General features: G+C 45.2%; 1 protein-coding gene across 5 annotated transcripts in view; it reads right to left on the minus strand.

Moving 5' to 3' along the window:
- The window catches only part of LIMK2 (LIM domain kinase 2), a 69,014-nt gene that overhangs the window by 42,003 nt on the left and 10,722 nt on the right, over window positions 1-16,289 (minus strand). For 4 of the 5 annotated variants that reach the window (XR_012418820.1, XM_065522252.2, XM_065522251.2 and 1 more), the window contains exon 2: window positions 13,480-13,579. The exons of the other annotated variant lie outside the window; for it this stretch is intronic. Coding sequence is in view for 3 of the 4 variants with exons in the window: in XM_065522252.2 (XP_065378324.1) it covers window positions 13,480-13,579 (100 nt within the window). In the remaining variant the exon portion in view is untranslated. The remainder of the gene's footprint in view (window positions 1-13,479; window positions 13,580-16,289) is intronic. 5 annotated transcript variants of the gene reach the window in all.

Raw genomic sequence — 16,289 nt, forward strand, 5'->3', positions numbered from 1 at the left:
CACCTCAAAAGATAAGCTCTTGCCTAAAAGAATATTGTAGAGCAAAGAGATGGTAATGGTGCATACTGGATGGGCTTTATTCAAGTGTCCAAAGAGTCGTTCAACAAATAACATCACTCACCCAGCAAACACTCTGAGTGCCCACTACATTCTAGGCACTTTGCTAAACTCTGGGATACAAAGACAAACTAGATACGGCTCCGCACTTGGAGAATTTCATACTCTAAGAGTGATGCTAGATGTGTAAACAAATATTGACATGGATATAACTGAGGTATGAAGAGAATAACAAAGAGAGAAAAAGTCTCTGATTGGTGGGAGAGGTATGGGTGGATTTGGCGGGGACTCCTCCACAGAAGACGGGATGGTATTGGCAGTCTCTAATAGGCTGATTGCCAGGCAGATAAGAGGCATTCTGGCCTGAAGGAAAAATATGTGCAAATGCGCTGAGGTATAAAGAGTGTGGTACGCTCACATACTGCTGAGCAGGTCGTCTGTAAGCTCTTGTGCAGGGCACCTGTGGGCAGCAATTAGAGCAAAGGCCGGGATGGTGGAAGAGAGTAGGGGCAGAGCACTAAAGACCAAGTCTGCTAGGCTAAAGAGTTGCCTACAGGGAGTGAAGAGCTATCAGAGGTATTTAAGCAAGCAGTGATTCCTAACAGAACACAAAGCCTGAAACGCCAAAGAAAACTCTGATCTTTAGTTGCCAGTTTGGCTCTTTGATTGGGTATAAATGCCTAAAGTCTACAGCTGGCCGTGTATATGCCCACGTGAAATTTGCTGGCCAACTAGTGTTCACTAACAGCAGAGCATGCCTTTGTCCTAGGGCCACATCTCTACTGCCGTTGTCATTTTAACATCTGAGATTTGTCTATATGGGCTGTAAGCAGATAAGTATAGAATTGCAACCCCTTATAGATAATCATTCACTGTTGCTCCATGATACTAATTAGAAAACTGAATGTCTAACATTGAGTATCAAATGCTGTGTTAACATGGACATCCTTCTCCAGGCTGCATTGGGAAAAATGCTTTGGATATCTCAACAAATCTCTAGGCAATTCAAGGAAAAAAGCCCTTGTCTGGCAGGGAAGACCTGAAAAATCGCCCTGGTTAACAGAAAATCTGCTGTGTGGTCTTAGGCAAGCCATTAAATCTCTCTGGGTTTCAATTTCTTCCTCTGTAAAAGGAAGGAGGTAGGTGAGCAAAAAATTCCATACCCATTATAGGTCAATGCTTAAAGAAGCAATGAGGGCCGGGCGGGGTGGCTCAAGCCTGTAATCCCAGCACTTTGGGAGGCGGAGATGGGCAGATCACGAGGTCAGGAGATCGAGACCATCCTGGCTAACACGGTGAAACCCCGTCTCTACTAAAAAATACAAAAAAAACTAGCCGGGCGAGGTGGCGGGCGCCTGTAGTCCCAGCTACTCGGGAGGCTGAGGCAGGAGAATGGCGTAAACCCGGGAGGCGGAGCTTGCAGTGAGCTGAGATCCGGCCACTGCACTCCAGCCTGGGTGACAGAGAGACTCTGTCTCAAAAAAGAAAAAAAAAAAAAGAAGCAATGAGGAAGGGGGTGTGTCGGCTGGTCGGCTGGTCGACCACGCAGAGAACTCTTCAAGGCTGATGTTATCTTGGTGAATGACCCTAATCTAGGCCTAGCTTTTGGCCTTTCAGGTTTTTGACCTTCCTAATGTCCAGAGAGGTGTAGACATTCTGCGATGGTTCTGACCTAACCATTTATCAACCTCTCTGTATACACTTATGAATTGACTATTAAAATCAGAACACCCATATCCGCTATACAGGTACTACTTCCAGACCCTTCCTGTTATTAAGAATCCCAGGAAGCTGAATTAGGCATCAGAAGGTTATTCGGTGAGCATGGACTTAAAATAAAGGGAAATGAGCAGCCACTGAGAGAAATTTCATCCCGGCAGTGGTGAGTCAGCCAAACTAACCCTGCTTGCCACAAAGGACCCTATTCTGGTGACCAAATCTAGATTCAGCATCTTTATCTGAATACAGTACTAGTTTTGCTTCACTAACTTTTCACTTTCCATTTCACTGCTGGCCACTTATTTATTATATTGGTGTTTTTTTTTTTTTTGGAGACAGAGTCTCACTCTGTTGCCCAGGCTGGAGTGCAGTGGCGCAAACTTGGTTCACTACAACCTCCGCCTCCTGGGTTCAAGCGATTCTCCTGCCTCAGCCTCCCAAGTAGCTAGGATTACAGGCACCTGCCACCACGCCCGGCTAATTTTTGTACTTTTTTTTTTTTTTTTTTTAGTAGAGACAAGGTTTCACCATGTTGGCCAGGCTAGTCTCCTGACCTCAAATGATCTGCCCACCTTGGCCTCCCAAAGTGCTGGGATTACAGATGTGAGCCACTGCACTCGGCCTTATATTGGTTTTCAAACTAAGTTTTAATTGAAAAAATAACTACTTCTTTAGATATGTGCAACAATCACCAATTCACATATTATTCAGCCCTGGCAGACATCTGTCTCTCTAGTAACTAATAACAAAGAGCAAATATTCATGAGTGCTCTGTGAATTGTGTTCCCAGTGCTACACACACTTTTATTCACAGTAATACTGTCAGGGTAGGTTGTAAGGAGGTAGGTAGTAACTTTGTATCTCCATTTATTTCCTTCCTTCCTTCCTTCTTTTCTTCCTTCCTTCCTCCCTCCCTTCCCCCCTCCCTCCCTCCCTCATTCCTTCCTTGTTTCTTTCTTTTTTTTTTGAGACGGAATCTCGCTCTACTGGAGTGCAGTGGCGCGATCTCAGCACACTGCAGCCTCCACCTCCCAGGTTCAAGCTATTCTCCTGCCTTAGTCTCCCAAGTAGCTGGGATTACAAATGCCTGCCACCGTGCCTGGCTAATTTTTGTAATTTTAGTAGAGACAGGCTTTCACCATGTTGGCCAGGCTGGTCTCAAACTCCTGACATCAGGTGATCCACCCACCTCGGCCTCCCAAAGTGCTGGTGGGAGCCACCGCGCCCAGCCTCCATATATATATATTTTTGAGATGGAGTCTCACTCTGTCTCCCAGGCTGGAGCGCAGTGGCGTGATCTCAGCTCACTACAAGCTCCGCCTCCCGGGTTCACGCCATTCTCCTGCCTCAGCCTCCCTAGTAGCTGGGACTACAGGCACCCGCCACCATGCCCGGCTAATTTTTTTTGTATTTTTAGTAGAGACGGGGTTTCACTGTGTTAGCCAGGATGGTGTCGATCTTCTGACCTCATGATCCGCCTGCCTCAGCCTCCCAAAGTGCTGGGATTACAGGCGTGAGCCACTGCGCCTGCCGGCCTCCATAATTTTTTATTTTGTTTTATTTTATATTACGTTCATTTATTTATTGAGACAGAGTCTCGCTCTGTCTCCCAGGCTGAAGACTGAGTTCAGCTACTCTAGCTACCAAGTTCTCCAGGAAACTGCCAACCTATCCACCCCATTCCCCATCACAAATCACCTATAAGTAAAAGATACTATGCAAGTATTCCATTTTTTCCACTCTATACTGAATGTATATCTTTGGTTAATGCCATCTTTCAAATATAAAATTTAAGAAAACAAAATGAAACAAAACAAACTTATGATTGGAATTGAAATTTTTCAGATTTCAGGGCAATTCATAATCAGTTTGGTAGCTAGAGTAGCTGAACTCATTCTTCCTCTCTTGCCCCACTCTCCGGAGGTATCTAGGGCTTGTTCCTGCCTGGATTGTAGCTACAGAGAAGTGCAGCTCAAGACCTACTGCAGGAAAGAGGGACTCCTGGGGTCAGCTTCTCTGGCTTCTACTCACTATGGGATAGCTCCTCTGAGGGCAAAAGATAAAGCTTTAACTTATCACCCTGACATTTGCAGGCAATTTTCTAAAACAACCCAATGTCCGGAACTGATTCCTTCTTGCCATTTACAGTAACTACAGCCACGGTGGCTGCTATAGGAAGGATGTGGGGAAGGGGAAGGGGAAGGGCAGGGAAAAGCCTGACTTACATCATATCTCTCGGCCACCTCTAGCAATTCATTCAACAAATATCCCTTCTATGCCAACAATATGCTCAGTGATGACACAATGAGGGGCAAAAACCCCATAGTCCATGATCAAATTGTTCTATTAGAGGTCTTAAGATATCATTAAGGAGATGATCACATGAATAAATGTGAGATTAAAACTATTTTTTTAAAAAAGCCTCAAAGGAAAGGTCTATGAAAACATAAAACAGGTACCTAACCTATTTTTCAGGGTGAGGAATTACTTCTGTATTTCTCTGAGCCATCCAAGTAAAGATCTAAATGATAAGCAAGAGTTAAGTGAAAAGAGAGTAAGGGGGCATTCCAGGCAGAGGGAGAAAAATGAACAAAGCCCTTGTCAGAAGAGAAGAGAGGCTGAAATGCAGGGAGCAGGAGGTTGTGGAGATGTGGAGAGAGGCCAGATTATGGAGGGCTCTACTGTAGGCCAAATTAAGGATTTTTTTCTTTTTTTTTGAGATGGAACCCTCTGTCACAAGGCTGGAGTGCAGTGGTGTGATCTAGGCTCACTGCAACCTCTGCCTCCCAGGTTCAAGTGATTCTCCTGCCTCAGCCTGCCAAGTAGCTGGGATTACAGGCACACTCCACCATGCCCAGTTAATTTTTGTATTTTTAGTAGAGACGGGGTTTTACCATGTTGGCCAGGATGGTCTTGATCTCTTGACCTTATGATCTGCCTGCCTCAGTCTCCCAAAGTGCTGGGATGATAGGTGTGAGCTACCGTGCCGGCCCAGTTAAGGTGGCAGGTGCCTGTAATCCCAGCTACTTGGGAGGCTGAGGCAGGAGAATTGCTTGAACCTGGGAGGCAGAAGTTGCAGTGAGCCGAAATTGTGCCATTGCACTCCAACCTGGGGAACAGAGTAAGACTCTATCTAAAACAAAACAAACAAAAAAATCACTCCTTCCAACTGTTCTACAGATAATAGATTGGGGGGTGCAGAGTGACTGTGGGAGATGAGGCTATTACAGACATCCAGGTGAGATTATGGTAGCTTGGAACAGGGTGGAGGTGGGAGAAATGGAAAGAAGTAAACCTACCAAAACATAATTCAGAGATAAAACTGATAGGCTTGGATATGCAGGATGAGAGAGAAGAGGTATCAAGGACTCCTAGGTTTCTGGCTTAGGCACCGGGTGGATGGTGGTGCCTCTCAATGACACACATGTTTCAATAGAAGAGGAGCCAGTTTCAGGGGGGAGAGAGTGAAAGTCCAGCAAAGTCTAGAGAAGAGAGTCTGAAGTGCCTGGAAGACATTCAAATGGACAAGCCAGGTTGATAGTACAATATATGGGTCTAGAGTTCAGTGGAAAGGTTTAGGCTGGAGACACTGATTTTAGGGTCATCAGTGTGTGGAGGACAATGGAAGCCATGAGTGTGTGTAAGACTGCCTAGGGAGAAAACAGCACGCCTGAAGGAATGGTATCATCTCAGAGCTGGACAAAGAAGGATAAGCAAACAGGTACTACCAGAGAGGTAAGAGAAAACCAGGACAGTACGGAATGTCACGAAAGCCAAGGGAAGAGAACATTTCAAGATTGACAGATACTAATAATAAATGCTAACATCTGTTAAGTCCCAGTCATGGCCAGGCATTATGCTCAGGACTTTGAATACATGATTGAATTTAATGTGCTTAACAACTTTTTGAGGTGAGAGCCATTTCCCTTTTCACAGACAAGGAAACTCTGGCAAAGAGTGGTTTAAGCAGCTGACTCATGGTCAGGTGGCTGGTAAGTGAAGCTGGCATTTAAGCCCAAGCAGCCTGACTCCAAACTCGATCCACTTTTCTCTAATACAACCCTTAGTGCAGTTTGGGAGGTCATATAAGATGAAGCCTGAAGAGTGGTCAGTGGACAGGCTGATGAGGCTGTTATTTGGAACATTACTAAAGGAATGTTGTTTCAGGGCAGAAACAGAATGGAAGCCAGGCTGGAGCCCATGGTTAGGAATGCTCCATGACATTCTCTATTTCCAGCTGTCTTAGGGAACCAGTTAAGAGACCAGGCCAGGCGCTGTGGCTCATACCTATAATCCCAACACTTTGGAGTTTGAGACCAGCCTGGGCAACAGAGCAAGACCCTGTCTCTACAAAAAAAAAAAAAAAAAAAAAAAAATTAGCTGGGCATGGTAGTGTGTACCTGTAGTCCGCTACTCAAGAGGATTGTTTAAGCCTGGGAGATTGAGGCTGTAGTAAGCTATCATCACGCCACTGCATTCCAGCCTGGGCAATAGAGCAAGATCTGTCTTAAAAATAAATAAACTAATTAGGCTGGGTGCAGTGGCTCATGCCTGTAATCCCAGCACTTTGGGAGGCTGAGGCAGGTGGATCACGAGGTCAGGAGATTGAGACCATCCTGGCTAACACGGTGAAACCCCGTCTCTACTAAAAATACAAAAAATTAGCCGAGCGTGGTGGCGGACACCTGTAGTCCCAGCTACTCGGGAGGCTGAGGCAGGAAAATGGTGTGAACCTGGGAGGCGGAGCTTGCAGTGAGCTGAGATCATGCCACTGCACTCCAGCCTGGGGACAGAGCAAGACTCCGTCTCAAAAAATAAATAAATAAATAAATAAGCTAATTAATGAATTAATTAAGAGGCCAGGCTAGTATGCCAACCACATCCCCCACAGTGCCTTATTTGATGGCTTTTATATATAGCAAATGACACTTGATATATTTGGATAGTTAATATAAGATGCACAATGCTGCTATATGCTGCTGCTAATCCTTCATGTTAAACCATTCTAACGTTTTCAGAGTCCTTGATCATCACAACTACTCCATGAGATGGATTACTTTTATGACATTTTACAGATAAGAAATTGAGGCTCACGGGGGCTAAGGAACTTGCCCACAGTTACACAGTTAGCCTAGCTCAACTAAGACTCAAATCAGATTTTCTGTCTCCAAGTCTACTGTTTTTTTTTTTCCTGGGAGTCCTAGTGGAAAGCGGACTCTCTTGGGAGCCAGGGAGACCTGAGTTCAAGTATCAGCTGTGTGACCCTGGACAAGTTAATCCACCTTTCTGGGTCTTCCTGTTTTAGTATAAAATGGGGGTTGCAGTGGCCAGGCACAGTGGCTTACTCCCATAATCCCAGCACTTTGGGAGGCTGAGGCAGGAGGATCACTTGAGCTCAGGAGTTCAAGATCAGCCTAGGCAACATAGTGTTAATAAGACCTTGTCTCTACTTAAAATAAAAAAAATTGGCAAGGTGTGGTAGCACGCCTGTAGTCCGAGCTGCTTGCAAGGCTGAGGTGGGAGGATTGCTTGAGCTCAGGAGGTTGAGGCTGCAGTGAACTATGATTATACCAGTGCACTGTAGCCTGGACAACAGAGCAAGACCCTATCTCAAAAAAAGGTGGGGGTTGCAGGGTTATTTTGAGGACTGAATCAGATAATCTAAGTGTGGTTCTTAATACAACGTTTAATTAATATCAGTTATCTATCTCTGGCCTCACCTCTCTCCATTTTTCTACCCCTGCCTTCTATTGCAGCTTGAAGTGTCTATGAGTCCTTAGTTCTCTCTTCCCAAAGTAAAGAGCAGGATTAAGGCACATTCAAGGTCATATGCTGCTGCTACATCCTAGGAGTACCACTCTGTGGTCAGGCTGGAGTCTCTTGTGGGGGCAGAGGAAGACCCAGATGTCTGCCCTTCCTTCCTCTGTCACGCAGGCCCCAGCCCCCTGTCCAATAGCCAGCCTTAATGATCTACTGGCTGCCTATTTCCTAAAACATAAACTGGACAAATGAGTAAACACCTTCCGGAGAAGGCCACAGCCAGAATCAAAGGTTTAGGCTAGTAAGTGTGGCAGCAACATCAACAGCACAACAGCAGATGGCAGGGTTGCTCCACTGACTCTACATCAGGAGCCTGAGACCCAGAAGAAAGTTAATAGCACTTTTGTTGACATTTTAGAGTCTATGAAGCCTTTGAACTAATACCCTTCAGTGTTATCTGACACTACCAGTGTGTAGCAGGCAGGGTGAGGGCTTTTTACCTCATATTATAGAAGAGGTAACTGAGCTTCAGTGAGGTTAAGAAATATGCTTGTATTCAAGAATGCCAAGACTCTTGTAGGCAAGGAGTAAGAATGCCTGAGTTCAAATCCCAGCTATGCTACCTGTTAGCTCTGTGACTTTAAGCAAGTAACCTCCATTTCCCTATTCTTGAAGTAGGTAAGACTAGTACATTTTATTGAGTCATTGTAAGGATTAAATGTGCTATGCATGTCATATGCTTAGGAGGGTGTCTGGCACAGAGTACTCAATAAATGGTACCTATTACTGTAATTATGACTCTACCAGGCTTGCTTGTCTGGCACAGAGTACTCAATAAATGGTACCTATTACTGTAATTATGACTCTACCAGGCTTGCTTAGATGGGGATGAGGGAGAGTAAATGAATGTGGCTTTCAGCATCACAGAAAGTACCCTGCTGTCAGCCAGCACATTACAACACAGTCTCTGGTTGCTACGTATGTTATTTCTTCACTGGCCTTCCTGGAGTCACTAAATTTAGCGGAAACAGTCTGTTGCCTGATGCAGTGACCACAGTCTTCTATCTGCATTAGCCCTTTTCCAGGGTACAGGTATTAGTAAACACTTCTCAAAAGTGAAAGCTCAAATAGTCTTGTGTTTGCGATCCTGAGAAAGGAGGTCCTGAAAGTTCCCAGGAGCCTTAAGAGCAGTGGATTTTCCTTCTGATAATGCTGTTAGGAACCAGGTCAAGCAATACAGACCGAGGCTGGGACCACCAAGACTAATAGGGGTAGCTTTTCTTCCCTCCTCCTAAGCCAAACACCTTTGATCAGGGTGAAGGGACAATCATCAGAAAAGCTGTCAAGGTCCTTTGGTTTGCTAACATGCCAAGAGGCTAGGTCACCATTCACAGCTCCACACTTTAACCTCAGCTACAAATGACATGCTCTCTGGCTACTCTCCTGGCCTCCCCTAAGGAGAGAGAGCCAGGTCCAGAGAACGTCAGAAAGGATTGCCCCACATATAGCATTAATGGCACTGCTCAAGGAAAGGAAAGAGAGGTACTCAGAGTTTTAAAAAAGGCCTGTTGGGTTGGTCTGAGTACAATGGTGTTTACAAGTAATTGATCACTACCAGTTACAGATTTCTTTGTTCCTCTTCCACTCCCACAATTTCACTTCGCTAGCCTAAAAAAAAAAAAAAAGAAACAAAAGAAAAAAAGGAAAAAAATAAAGAGGCCTGTTGGGAAGGCTTGGGAGGACTGGTCAGCCATGTGTCCAGGAGATCCACAGATCCTGGCCAGCCACCTAATCACACCAGCACAATTACTGACAGAGCTACTTTCAGTTTTGTCACTGGCCTCCATTGTACAATCCCAGGTTCCAGCTTTAAGCAGCTTCCTGTTGTCCTGGGCACCTGAGGGTCTGTCAGAAGGTTAACAGAGATAGGATTATGGATGTGGCTGCAGACAGGAGAATGGGATAATGTAAGGGGGAGATGAAGGGAGGAGTTTAGGGTGGACCCCAGCAATTTCTCCATTCAATATCCAGCCCCACCCCGTGACAAGGAAAACAAAGGTATTGGGGGAAGGGGAGAAGAAAAGTCACTTCCTTTATTGTAACTGTAGCCCAGTTGGGTAAGAGCAAGGCTGGAAGGGGGCCATGAAGAATGAATTTCTCTGAGTAGCACAGAGGGAGAGTCCTGCTCCCAGCAGGCCTGCACTACTCAGGTACTCTAAATTCATCAGAGAAACACTGGTAAGCTGGTGTGTAAGAGATCTTACAAGACCATTCAGGTTGATGCCCCTTGTTCCTCAAAACCCAGGTTATCTCTGGGGTCAGACAAATACAATCCTTCCTAGACCTGAAGATTTTCCTCCAACTGGGGCAAAAGTCAAATTAGATCCAAAAGACAGTCACTCTTCTCAGGGCAAATTACCAGGCTCTATCTGAGGGTGCCATGCCATCCAGTGTGAATTTACCAGGGGAAAGCTCAGAAGTCAGGAGATGTGCTCCTTCAGTACAGCTAGATTAGAGTCTCTGTCCTCAAGGTAAACCTGCAACTAGGAGACAGAACCTAGATACTCTGTTTCCTCCACGGGAATGATATTTGGCTTGATTGTGTCAGGGCAGTTCAAAGTTGCCCTTAATCCCTGGGGCTCCACATCAGATAACCAATGAACATGTAATAAGAGAAATGGATACATGTAGGTGTATATAGACACATACTCACAGCATAATATAAAGCGACAGTTAATGATTATTAAGGGTTTTTTTTTTTTTTCCATTTGTTTTGAGACGGGGGTCTCACTTTGTCCCCCAGGCTGGAGTACAGTGGCATGATCACGGCTCATTACAGCCTTGATATCCTGGGCTCAGGTAATCATCCCTCCTCAGCCTCCCAAGTAGCTGGGACTAAAGGTACGTGCCATCACGCCTGGCTAATATTTTTGTGTTTTTTGTAGAGGTGGAGTTTTGCCATGTTGGCCAGGCTGGTCTCAAACTCCTGGGCTTAAGCGATCCTTCTGCCTTGGCCTCCCAAAGTGTTAGGATTACAGGCATAAGCCACCATGTCTGGCCCTATTAAGGGTTTTCTATATGTCAGATACTATGCTAGTCACTTTGTATAGGTTATCACATTTAATCCTCACTAACAACCACGTGGCATGAGTAATATTCTTATCCTCATTTTACAGATTGGTGCCTGAAGCTCAGGGAAGTCACTTAAGGCTAGTTAATAAATTGCAAAGTCAGGATTTAAAACCATAGTCTCATTCCATAGCCTGTACTCTTGGTTGCTTTTTTTTTTTTTTTTGAGACGGAGTTTCCCTCTTGTTGCCCAGGCTAGAGTGTAATGGCACAATCTCGGCTCACCGCAACCTCCGCTTCCTGAATTCAAGCGATTCTCCTGCCTCGGCTTCCCAAGTAGCTGGGATTACCACCATGCCAAGCTGATTTTTTCTGTATTTAGTAGAGATGGGGTTTCACATGTTGGTCAGGCTGGTCTCGAACTCCTGACCTCAGGTGCTCCACCTGCCTTGGCCTCCCAAAGTGCTGGGATTACAGGCATGAGCCACCACGCCTGGCCTGCCTGTACTCTTATTTACCATGCTAACATATCTGACTTCCTCTTTATGTGTCTGTGTACATGTTTATCTTTCTTTCTGTCTCTGTCTCTCTCTCTCTCTCTCTCACACACACACACACACACACACACACACACGCATGCACAGAGCTAACAAGCTAGCATCCGACTAGACCTACAAATAACCCAAGACTTCAGTTCTAAGACCAGCTCTTGTCATCCATGGCCTAGGCAACCCTGAGCAAGTCTTTTTGGTTTCAGACCTGTCGTCTATGATATAAATGGGTTACACCATATAGTAGGTGGTTTCTTCTAGTTCTGAAGTTTTTTAGCTCTAGAAGAATCCAGAAATTCCAAAGATTAACTTGCTCTACCCTGTCCTACTTATTTGGGATAGAAAATATTCATATACATAGGAAAACAGCAAAAACATATATGAACATATGGGTTACATGCCAAGGCAAGACCCAATCTGTGAATTCATTGGGCTTTGATGTTACTTATTAGTCTCAGCTATAAAATGAAAGGGCCAGTCAAAGGCTTTAACTATAAGGTCCCTTACAGCTCTGACACTCTCTGCTCCTATCATACTAAATGGAACAGAAAAGACAGAACCAACTTCCCTGGGAGTAAAAGGGGCAAGAACCAAGGCAATAAGATCCACAGAAAAGACTTGAGAGCTCTGAGTCATAGCTGAAAGGAAAGGATAATAATGCTGGTTCCTCTCCAACTCTTCCAGAGGCCAGATGTCTCCAGGCCAATCCCGTACATGGTTCCCAGGGAAAAGGCAAGTGTTGAAAGGTCAACTCAATTACTTGGTATAAGCACAGGGATGCTTTACAACAAGAGCTATGTGCGGGAGTTGGAATCTACAACACAAGGTGCCTGTCTAGTCTATCTCACTCTGTGCTCTTATATCTCAGATATAAGTCTATCTTATATCTGTGCTCATGTGATATAAGCACAGCCCCACCACTTCAGACCTTGGGGGCCAGGCATGCCCATTCAGCCTCTGGAGTGGACCGCTCTTCTTTCCACCAACAAATTGCAACTATTTTACGTTGTGAACAATACAAAGACAAGTTCCCACTCTTGAGGATTCCAATTTGATGGGAGGAAAGAATAACCATTCACTGGGTATCTACCATGTACTGGGTACACTGCATGTATTATTTCATTCAATCTCAACAAGATTATTACCATTCATTTTCCAGATGAGGAAACTGAGCCTCAGACAGCAGGAACAAATCTGATTTGAAGTCTGTATAATTTTAAAGAAACTGAGCTGCCTACAAAAATAATGTAGCTATAGGCAGGGCACGGTGGCTCATGCCTGTAATCCCAGCACTTTGGGAGGCCGAGGTAGGTGGTTCACCTGAGGCCAGGAGTTCAAGACCAGCCTGGCCAACAAGGTGAAACCCTGTCTCTACTAAAAATACAAAACTTTGCTGGGTGTGGTGGCAGGTGCCTGTAGTCTCACCCACACAGGGGGCTGAGGCAGGAGAATTGCTTGAACTCAGGAGGCAGAGGTTGCAATGAGCCGAGATCGCACCACTGCACTCCAGCCTGGGCGACAGAGCAAGATTCTGTCTCAATAATAATAATAATAACAATAATGTAGCTATAATAAAGCTAGTAACAAAAAGTAGGAACCTAGGGAGGCATTCTGTGGTGAGGAAGAGCTGGCTCAGCCAACCACATTAAAAACAACTCTTGGCTGGGCGCAGTGGTTCACGCCTGTAATTCCAGCACTTTGGGAGGCCGAAGTGGGTGGACCATTTTGAGGTCAGGAGTTCAAGACCAGGCTGACCAACATGTTGAAACCTCATCTCTACTAAAATACAAAAATTAGCTGGGCATGGTGGCAGGCGCCTGTAATCTCAGCTACTTGGGAAGCTGAGGCAGAAGAATCACTTGAACCCAGGAGGCGGAGGCTGCAGTGAGCCAAGATCGCACCACTGCACTCCAGCCTGGGCAACAGTGAGACTCCCTCTAATAAAATAAAATGAAATAAAATAAGAATAAAAACAACTCTTGAAGTACCTGCATAATCTGTAGTGCAGCCACAGGAAAGTTACTCTTCCTGGGCCTCAGTTTCCTCACCCATAAAGTGAAGGATATGGGACAACCCTGGAAAGGGCTGCTCTCATCCCCCCACCCTGCCTCCAGCTGGCCCATTTGTGGCTCTTCCAATTTAACCTGGGTTCAGGGGGGCCACACTTGAGGTTTGGTCATGAGCTCTTCCTTGGTACATTCCTTTCCCCACCCTAAGATTGAGATTCTCAACTCAGAAGCTTGCTTCTCTGTTTTCCACCAGAACACGAAATAGTGGTTGGCCCATAGTACACTGGTAAAGACAGGAAGATACGCCCACCTACCGGAAGCAAGAGCCGTGCCAGGTTTCGTTGACAGTCCTGTACCATATCTGGCTTGGAGCAATGTGGTCCCCACAGCCTGGACACCTCCAGACATCTTCACCTGCACACAAAACCAAGAGGTTGAGAGGCCCAAAGCAGCAGGAGGCAAAGGGACAGGGTTCCTACCATGTAGAATAAGAGCATCTCATTTGAATTAATAGCATCTAATTTGAAAGGGTTAGGCCAATGCTCTGCTAGATGCACAGTTTCTGCCTCCACAAGATCTCTGGTAAGCACTTGTCCAACCTCTGCTCATCTCTCCAGGGACAAGGAACTCATGACCTCAAAAGTAGTCTCACTCCATTTTCTAAAAATGGTTCTGATTATCCTTTTTTCTACAGAAACAAAACTTGCCTTTTTCTAGAACTTTCAGCCTTTGCTTATAGCTCTGAGAAGAAACAAACACAATCTCCTTCTTTTCAGTGTCAGCCCTTCCTATGACTATTCCCAGCCAACAGCCAGAAACTTCTCCTCTCTGGGTTAAACACGTTATTGCCTTTTCCTATACCTCAAAAGCCCTGTTTTTTCAGATTTTTCCATCACCTAGTCCCAGGGCTCATTTATTCAACCAACATCATTGGTCCTCTAGATCAGCAGTCCCCAACCTTTTTGGCACCAGGCGCCAGTCTCATGGAAGATAATTTTTTCACGGACCCGAGGCTGGGGGTTGGGGGACACGGGAGATGATTTTGGTATCAAATTGTTCCAACTCAGATCATCAGCCATTAGTGAGATTCTCATACAGAGCATGCAACCCAGATCCCTTGCATGTTCAGTTCACAATAGGGTTCACACTCCTATGAGAATCTAATGCCACCACTGATCTGACAGGAGGCGGAGCTCAGGCAGCAATGCTCACTGGCCCGCCGCTCACCTCCTGCTGTGCAGCCTGGTTCCCAACAGGCCACAAACCAGTACCAGTTGGCGGTCCAGGGGCTGGAGACCCCTGTTCTCTTAGATACAAAGCTCTTTGTACGTTGGAGGCTGTTAGATTATATAATCTCTGCTCCTTAAGAAGGAAATCCCCTGGAAAAGAACTGCTCTTTCATACTGTTCATTTTTCACTTGGATGTTATTTCAGAGATAGAATCAAAATACTATTTTAGTTCAGAAAAAGAAAAGTAATGGGTATAAAAGGGAAAGAACATTTAATGAATGCTTCATATATGTCAAGAACTCTGCTAGGTGCTTTCATAGACCTAACCTCATTTAATTCTCAAAATAATCCTGTGAGACAGGTATTATTATATTCACTTAATGGATATGAAAATTAAAACTTGTGGCGGAGGGCAGGGTTGACTGGCTAAGTGGTAGATCTAGCATTCAAACTCAGGTCTGGCTCATTCTAAAGCTTCTGTTCTTTCCATTCTACCGTGTCAACTCTTGTTCACTCCAATGAGGGGAACCAGGAAAGTCTTTGTAGAGGAAGCTGACACTTGAGCTGAGCCTTGCAAGCTAGGGAAGACTTACCTACCACTGGCTGAGAAAGGAGGGTGAAGGGTTGTGCGAGTTGAGAGACCAGCATAGACAAAAGCACAGTCGGTCCATGTACCTTCAAAAAAGAGAGGCCCCAAACAAAATACAAAACTCCTGGTATGGCTCAGATGACAACTTCTTGAAATAAAGAGGACAGCTGAGATCAAGCTGTGGTACCTGACTCAGCCCTAGAAAGCAGGACAAGGTTGTTACAAGACTCCCTTGTGTGCTCTGTGTATGCAGCTTTGTTCTCTCTGGGTAACTCCAGACTGCCACAGGCACAGTGACAGTCACCGAACCCTGTTTCACAGGCACAGGGGCCATGAATAGACAAAGCACAGCTCCCGGCACTTCAAGACTGCTCAACATCATTCTGGAGCGGCCAATGTATACAGTTGTCCTCCTTGTTCCCCAGAGAAGAGTTAAACAAGCTGGCAAGAGGCCTTAAAATACCACCTCAACCTACCCATTCCTCTCTTTTCATGCCTCAGTAATGGGATAAATATATGCCCATCACTCATTCTTCCTGGGTCTAAAATCCTCAGACTCCTTGTCAAGAGGGGCCTTTTTGGTTTTTGGGTGGCAGTGGTCAGAAAGTATGCCATCACTCTCACAAACTCCAAGGTAGAAAGTCTGAGAGACTCATTCAAACCAATCCCAGGTTGGGTTACAGACAGCAGGCAAGAAATGAATTAGTGAGAGATTTTAATGAACACAAACATCCAAACGAATCTTCCAAGTTTTAGAAATATTTTTGGAACTCTTACATGTAAGAGCTTTCAGGGTCAGTTTATGAGCTGCATGCCCCACCTCCAGCAAATCCCATTATTTTAGAGCCACACCTTGTTTCTTGTTTTTACTTTTTAACCCAAAAGCAATAGTCTCTAACCTGACCACCCACTTACTCAACAATTCAATCTCTTGGCTCTAAATGACTTCTATTTCCAAAATTCAAACAAGATCAGGACTTTCCACTATGAGGATATTCAAGATAACTTGTTATTGCCACACCCTCCAGAGCTTGCCCTGCTTTCTCCAGTCTTGGGAAACTCAAAGACATTCAGTTAACACTTACTTTAGTACCTGCTCTGGGTTAAGCATGAAAGACCCAAAAATCAAGACCCTCTACTCTCTCCTCTCATATCCACCTGGTTTCACTTTCCAAATGTCTCTCTAGTCCTTCCCCCCTGTCCTTCACCCCAGCCCTACTTCAGATCTTTGGCTTCTTTTCCCTATCTACTGTACTCGTAGCTGGCTCATCCACACTGCAAGCTATCTCAGCTCCAGGTTAGACT

This window comes from Macaca fascicularis, chromosome 10, assembly GCF_037993035.2.
Source record: "Macaca fascicularis isolate 582-1 chromosome 10, T2T-MFA8v1.1".
Lineage (NCBI taxonomy): Eukaryota > Metazoa > Chordata > Mammalia > Primates > Cercopithecidae > Macaca > Macaca fascicularis.